This window comes from Bidens hawaiensis, unplaced genomic scaffold, assembly GCF_021521415.1.
Source record: "Bidens hawaiensis isolate Kalapana, Puna unplaced genomic scaffold, B.hawaiensis_p1.1 tig00030873_1, whole genome shotgun sequence".
Taxonomy (NCBI): Eukaryota; Viridiplantae; Streptophyta; class Magnoliopsida; order Asterales; family Asteraceae; genus Bidens; species Bidens hawaiensis.
Genome location: NW_027495177.1, coordinates 7849 through 15882, shown reverse-complemented (window position 1 = coordinate 15882; position 8034 = coordinate 7849). Strand labels below are relative to the sequence as shown.

At 37.7% G+C, this 8034-nt stretch overlaps 1 protein-coding gene across 1 annotated transcript; it reads left to right on the top strand.

Annotated features, from left to right (window-relative positions):
- Nucleotides 1-5472: 5472 nt before the first annotated feature.
- LOC143581320 (uncharacterized) lies at nucleotides 5473-7287 on the top strand. Its single transcript, XM_077064140.1, has 2 exons — nucleotides 5473-5848; nucleotides 6935-7287. The coding sequence occupies exons 1-2, from the start codon at nucleotides 5512-5514 to the stop codon at nucleotides 7285-7287; spliced, it is 690 nt and encodes a 229-aa protein (XP_076920255.1). The 5' UTR covers nucleotides 5473-5511.
- The last annotated feature ends 747 nt before the right edge of the window (nucleotides 7288-8034 follow it).

Sequence of the window (8034 nt, the reverse complement as noted above, 5' to 3'; positions counted from 1 at the left end):
TGTGAATGTTCGATGGAATAACAAACGCGGACCCGAGTTTACATGGGAACGCGAAGATCAAATGAAGGAGAAATACCCTCATCTGTTCTCTTAGTCTCTATTCTTGTAATCTATTGTCTAGAAGTCAATATAACATTTGCAGCATGTATCAAATAATTGTGTTATTCAATGAATATCGTGTTGCCTTATTATGCTTATAAGTATTCTTTTATTTGCATCCACAAATTTGGCTACTCAGGGCTCATGCTGGGAGCACAAGTCATATCTACTCAATCATATGAATTTTGGGGAAATTTATACATTATTTAAGCCAAAAATTTGTCATTCATTCTTGCATTCATGGAGCATGGTTGTGTGTATGTGTGTGGTGTCGTGTCAAATTTTCTAGCCGCACACAATAGAGCTTATACATTGATACAAGGTGAGCTCGTAATTATAGTCCGGAATATAATTACATCAAGGTCACAGGTGTATACGTGTATAAGCAATATGCTATTGTGTAACTAGAAGTCGTGAACTCAAGGTTCGTGTAGAGAAATATTCGACAAAGGTTGAAGAAGTGGTGGGTTAGCCGCTGGTACACCCTATATATAAACCTCTTCGGCACGAGTTGAATATGTCTGAAGCGAAACCTGGAATTAGGGACTTATAGTTAGCGTGGCAGCTGTGAGACATTGAATTCAAGAATTACCGAGGGTAATATTCGCGGAAGATTGAAGGAGTGGTGGGTTAGCCGCTGGTACACCCTATATATAAACCCCTTCAATCCGAAATGAATATGTCTGATGTAAAGCTTGAGGATGATGCCTTGTAGTGGAAAATAGTGTGTCGTCCTGTGTGTCATTGATCTAATAGGAGTCGAAGGAAACACCCAAGTAAGGTTGAAGGAGTGGTGGGTTAGCCGCTGGTACACCCTATATATAAGCCCCTTCGGCTTGATTTGGGTGGTGCCTGAGACGAATATTAGAAGTGGTGGCGCATAGTGGTCATCATGGGATCATGTAATCTTAATCATCGATGCATCAAGTATACTAAAAAGCTAAATTTCGGGACGAAATTCCCCTAAGTTGGGGAGGATGTAACGCCCTGGAATTTGACTGGTAGACAAAAATCAAGGAATCATCGGAAACTATACACTTTGGGGTTCTGGACGATAAGTTCGGAACCCATATCATTGGAGAAATCTGCTTTTATCATTTAAAATGTTTATTTTATAAAACGACATTTACGCCTGGAAAATATTAATTTTTATGCTTTTGAAAAATAATTATTCGGAAAATGGTTTATAAAAGTTTTGCTGAAAAAGTTTTAGTTTGTTTAAAAACTTATGAACTCGACTAGTCTTGACCCGTCGGTAGCCTAAACCCGAACCCGAGTCACCCGAGTATTTAAGCGGAAAATCAAGTATTCTTACACCATCTCTTTCATTTCCACCAACACTTCCCACCCAAACACTCCCACTTCTAGAGAGAGAGTAGTGAGAGAAAGTCATCCAATCTAAGATTCGAGTCCACCAATCTGTTTATCGTTGTTGTCGGTAAGATCTTCTTGAAAATCATACGTTTTTACAACCAAAACCCGCCCCGAATCGAGCAAAAACTCCGACTTTTGTGTCAAGTGTGTTCTTGGTCAAAAACCGTCTTTTTTGGTGTCAAAATGTAAGCTTTTGTGTTTAAAAGTACTAGGAATCGATACCCCTTTCAATCCCGAGCATTTCCATGTCAAAAACTTCGATTTTGGGTCAAAAATCTGGAAAATCTGGAAAACCCGTGGGTATCTCCGTCGCCCAGCTTTCAGTCGATCGAATCAGTTCATTCGATCGAACCAGTCGATCGAATCAGTTCATTCGATCGAATGTGTCGATCGAACCAGTCCAGTCGACCGAATAGGAAAGCAACCGAATGGTCTCCAACTCATTCGACTGAATGAGCTTCGTATTCGATCGAGCGTCTATCTATTCGATCGAATGAGTGTCTATTCGATCGAATGTGTTTCTATTCGATCGAATCAGGTCAGAACCAAGCTGTTTCGTCTTTAAAACCTAGTTTTTGCTCGAGATCGTGTAAGGCTTACACTCTTAGACTTAAACTGTGTTGTTAACTTATTATGTCCTTGTCTAGACTTAGAGGATCGACGTTTGACAGCACCCGACCGCCCTAGCAACCACACCTAGTCAACAAGGTGAGTTCATAGCCCCCATTTTTCTTTTAAAGCCTTTCAAATCATTGGGGGTGAAAACATGGTAAATGTACACGTTTTGACAAAACACATTTATTCAAACATTACTTATCATAAACACTTGACAAATCTTTTGCAAACAATGAACATTGGGAAAACAAGTAATCATGGCAGGTTACGCGTACCTTAACTTTCTCGGAAGTTGTGTATGCATAATCAAATATTCAGGAGTAAATATGGGAATCACTCAGCGTTTAGGGAACATTGGACGCTTGGAAATCAAAGTCATGTACCCGTTATACTTTATCATGAAAACACATTATTCATTGGTCAGTCTTGTGATCGTGTGAACAGTGGCAATATAGGTCACAATAGTGCATAGGTTTGATCTCCAAGTGGTCGATTGGTAGACAGGCCGTCACTAGATGTGGGATTCTAAAGTGATCGATTTAGAATACACGTGACCTATGGGGTTCTTAAGTGTTCGATTAAGAATCCGAAGGATCTCTTAAGTGTTCGATTAAGGATCCGAAGGATCTCCTAAGTGATCGATTAGGAATCCAAGGGATACTAAAGTACGCTTTAGAATTCTCTCATGGTACCCAAAGTGATCGATTTGGGTTACCATCAAGGAAATCAAGTAGCATAGTGTGGTCTTGTGTGGGGTCGATGTCAGGTCTTGTGTGATCATTATGCATCATTATCATTTTTTCATCATGGCATGGTTACATATGATTCTTGGGTATCTTATACATATATCCTTGATACCGTTCCTCCTGCACGTATGGAAACAATAATTGGAATCTTTATACGAAACTCTTGCAGATTCAGTTGAGATGATAAGCATACCAAGCATAGTAGGATAAGTTGTAGGAGTGGTGGGTTAGCCGATGGTACACCCTATATATAAACCCCTACAACTTAGCCTAGTATGCTTGTGTAGGGCTTATCACTACAGTATTAGTTAACCTATGAATTCACTCATCTACTTTTTGTAGTTGACGTTTTATTACATGTTTTCAGGAAATGAAGCAGGAAGTAGCTAATAGCTGATAGAGGCCTTAGAGAGATGAAGGCTAGGCTAGGAGTTGTTTGGAAACTTGATATTTTGTATTAAAACAATTTGTTTCATGTTACCTGGATGATGTAATATTTGACAGTTTGGTTATGTTTATGCATTTAGACTTTTATACTATTGTGCTCAATCAATCACGACCTAGTCGCCACGCCTCGGTTTTCCGCCATTACGACCGGGGTGTGACAGTTTGAGCATGAAAGTTATACGTTTTATGTACCAAGAAGGAGAAATGATGTACTCTAGCCTCCTAAATTTAAATATTTTAAAAAAGTATAAAATTGGATAAAACGTACACTTTTTTGCTAAACATGTCTTATCGTGTCTTAACAAGTACCCAATTTACCCGCCCGACAATCGCATGAGTAAGATTTTGTACTTATCATTTTAGATCACCCTTTTTCATTTAAATGACAACTTTAATATAATATTAATATAAATCTTTGGAAATAATCGATTTAACAAGTCCATTAAAGTTGCGTTTTGGCAGCTTCAACATGATTGACCCTTTTAGATAGTTAATGAATCGGTTAAATATTGATTGTCAGCCATTTCATTTCCCTTGTAGACTTATAGTAATAGTCCAGATTTTTAAATAAACCAATCTAGGAGGTTATGAATAATTTAGTATGTCAAAGTCTTTTAAACACATGTTAACATTGTTTCCTTTTTAACCCATTCTGATCCACAAAATATGTGTTACATGACATGCATTATATTATTTTTATTGGCAGCCTTGGACTTCGATGGAGCACATAGGCTCCAAGCCTCCAAAGATACCATAGAAATGTATTGGAATGAACAGATTGTAGTTTAGGGTGTTGATCTTAATCATAACTGATGGATCAATTATTTGAATTAGCATAAGCGCATCATGTATACGACGCCTTTCACATGCCAATTCAAAACCACCTGTCACATACCGCACACTAAATTATGCCAACAATTGTTTTCAGTTTATGGTACAATTACCTCATGCAAGGTTAGTCATTTTGTTGCTTCATTATTTTTAAGGTTTTGTTAAGTTTTATATTTATATGAGTTGGTATCGTTTGATATGTTATGTTGGATAAGAATGTATATAGCAGAGGGTCTTTTTTTGTTGCATTTTCAACTTCGTAAAGTATCGTAATGAACCAACATTAGCCAATTTATATATCAAAACAAATACGTAATTGTGTTTAACTGTGTTTATATCATAATGTTATACCAATTTCTTGTTTTTTGTTGTATCCTAAACTATACCGATTACAAATTTGGACTACGCAAAATACGATACCTTAACGAACCAATCCACGCCCGAATGCATTTCTACACAAAGTATTAATTACATATTTCCTTCGAGCAATTCACTTTCATCAATTGAATGCATAATCAATGTAATTGAAAGCTCTAGGCCGATCATATCCGCTATTTAAGTCTGTCAATGTTGTATGGTTTTCTTCCATCACATTCCTATTTGTCAGTTTGTAATGCCCTAGATAAAAACTTATGGTTTTGCAAGTCAAGTACCAATCACTTTATAACACAATCTATCCAATATATACACAAACATGTCAGCATGGATATGCACAATCAAATCACGTGTGCCAACAACTTAACCATTTTTACAGTTTGTTGACCGACAATTTTGTGTTTTTAATTTAAGCATTCTTTCATCTACTGATTAAAGTTTAACTCTAACTACTCACCAATTAACACACATTCAATCCTTTATTTTGATTTAAAATCACAAAACCCATATACCTACTTTTATTCACAAATATTTCACAAAAGACAATGTATCTAATAAATATGCATACGTCAGTATTTTAGAAGCACCTTGCAGAACATCTAATAAACCATATGCATATGCGGCAGTGCAAGAGAACACAATGTATCTAATAAATACGCATATGTTAGTGTTTAAGGATAACATCTAACAAACCATATGCATATGCGGCAGTGTGATTTGCGCTCGCACTGATAAATCTTTACACACCACACCAAACACTATAAACCAATACGAGGGTTTAATTTGCGCAAACCCGCAAAACATGCGGGCACTTCTGGTAGTTTTGTTAAATGAATGACATGACACATAATAATAATAATAATAATAATAATAATAATAATCACTTCAACTTCAATCTGTTACGTGTCAATCATTTAAACCACTAACCGCCACAACAAGATTCCCACCACCTATTTCCAGTTTTCCACCCTCTTCTTAATTCACAAACTCTCATCATCTTCCATTCCAAGTTCCAACTACAAACATGTCAGGCGGTGTCGCACCGATACCCCACTCAAGCAACGAGAAACCATCATTCAATTTCCGTCAAAGCACCCTCACTTTCCAAAACCTCAACGCCGCAGCACTCGCCCTCATCCTCGCCGCCTCGGGTATGATCGGCCCCCAAGACGCCGCCTTTGTCTTCTTCTCCTCCTTTTACATGTTCTTCTTGTCCAAGATTGCCTTCCCCAACCTCTCCACCACCCCCGAACCACCGATATTCGCCGCCCACCAACGCCTCCTCACCCTCTATGTATCCGTTGGAGCGCTCATCGGACTCCTCCTCCCGGTCGCCTACATCGCTCACGGCGTTCTGGCAGGTAGGTATTACTTTACTCTGTCCCTTTAAAGAATGCCATATTGAATAATAAATACTTCATATTGTTATTAATAATTAAATAAGCTATATAATATTGACTTTAGGTCAGGTGGTTTCGGGCTGTTAATCCATTAGGTTGGTTGTTGTCCCCAAACGGGGCGTTATGGGGTGTTGGTTAGTAAGGTATGTGTAGGGGGGCTACAAATGTGGGGGCGATAAGGAAGATTTTTAGAGATGAACATTGCCACCGGGCTAAAAAAGGGGATATTTGTGTGTGTCGCCTGCTTGTGTTATGGTGATGATGACATGGCGATCACTATAGGTTTTTTGTGTGTGTGTGGGGGGCACAAACATGTCATCTGCTTGTGTTATGGTGATGACGACGTGGCGGTCAACTATAGGGATTATTTTTGGGCTACAATATCGCCTCGGGTTACATATCCGGTGAAAAAAATTCCTAATTTTGTAGCTCATACACATAGCCTAACTATCCTAATGGCATGAAGAGGTGGGGCCAACCACTAACAACCATTTAATTTTATTTATTTTTCATTTTCTCCACCATCTATAACTAGTTTGGTAACTCACCACACCCTAGTTGGTAAAATTATTAATTATGAGGAAGCTAGTTAGTGAATCGGTAGTTAAAACTCATTGTCTACGCGGTAACTTTAACTAACCCCTACAACAAACCGCCTTTAAGATTTCGTTTGGTTGAATAAAAAAAAGGGAAAAAAATCATTTTTGTTCTCAAGGTTCGGATGTTTTATTAATTAATCAGTTTTCAGGTTGCTTCGGGTCGGGTTTGATAATCGAGTCCCGGCAGGTTTTTGGTGAGAGAATGTTGGGGGAGGGGGGGGAATCGAGTTTGGGTCAGGATGTTTTGGGTGTTTCGGGTCGGTTAAAGTAGTCGATTACGGTTAAAAACCAGCACACTTTATTATTATATATACTTCGTATTTATAAACCGTATTACATGAGTACTATATATAGTTATAATTACAAATAAAATTAGATCAAATAACCTATTAATTATTATAGTAAACCTTAATAACATATTATCTCCTATCCGTGTGCTTTATTAAAGGTGATAAAGAAAGTGTGAAATCCGCTGCACCACATGTTTTCTTGCTGGCTAGCCAAGTGGTGATGGAAGCGGTGACGTTTGCCGGCGGGTATTCTCTGCCAATTAGGGTGTTTGTGCCGGTGGCGTATAATGCGATGAGGATGTATGCGATACTGGATTGGTTGAAGTGTGAAATGATGAAGGTGCATGAAGGGGAGTATGGGAGTAGTAGAAGGTTGAGTGTGGGGATAGGTTTGGTTATGGTGAATATGGTGTTTTGGGGGTTTAATCTTTTTGGGTTTTTGTTGCCGTTTTATATGCCAAAAGCTTTTAAAAAGTACTATGATGATGAGGGCAAGGACAAAGATTCATAGTTGATTTATATGGATTATAGACTTTGTTAATAGGTTGGCTTCATTTTATTTTAAAGACTTTGTTGATAGGTTGGCTTCATTTTATTTTGAAGTTTTGTTAGTAGATCTGTTTCTTTTTAAGACTTATGAGCTATCGATTTATTCGGTTAGTTTGGTTATCAAAAAGGCTTTTGACGACAATACTGTCACGTCTTGCTGACTGTTTGTAAGTGATGGCTCGCCGTTTTCAGTTTGGCAAGGCGATACGCCCCATATACTCACATAGTCACACTAAGGCGTTTTAACAATTTCTCAGCTCTTCACATAGTCATACTAAGGCGTTTTAACAATTTCTCAGCTCTTCACATATTCATAAGAATACTCGTGACATGTTGATCAAATGAGATACGTACACGAGTCATATGTGACAGTTTAACCATTTAACAATGTCTCAACTCTTCAGTTGATTCAATTTCTCAACTCATTAGTTAATAAGTTCATTATAAAAATACACATGACATCTTGATCATACGAGGCATTGGGATACGAGGCATATTAATCATTTTTCAACATTTTCTACACTTTAAATGAGTATTGATATGATGCTTAATAATTTCTCAACCCTATTCACTTAATTCTCGTCACTCGCACTTAAATCATGTGTATTACAGGAGTCAATGACGTTTTAACAACAAGCCATATGACGTTTTAACAATTTCTCAACTCTCTTCACACTTTAACATGAATATGTAAGGTTTTAACAATTTC

Excerpts from the sequence above, each read along its gene's own strand:
- LOC143581320 (XM_077064140.1), top strand. The coding sequence starts at position 5,512 with ATGTCAGGCGGTGTCGCACCGATACCCCACTCAAGCAACGAGAAACCA. Across the intron at positions 5,849-6,934 it reads CGCTCACGGCGTTCTGGCAG|GTGATAAAGAAAGTGTGAAA; the intron begins GTAGGTATTACT and ends GCTTTATTAAAG.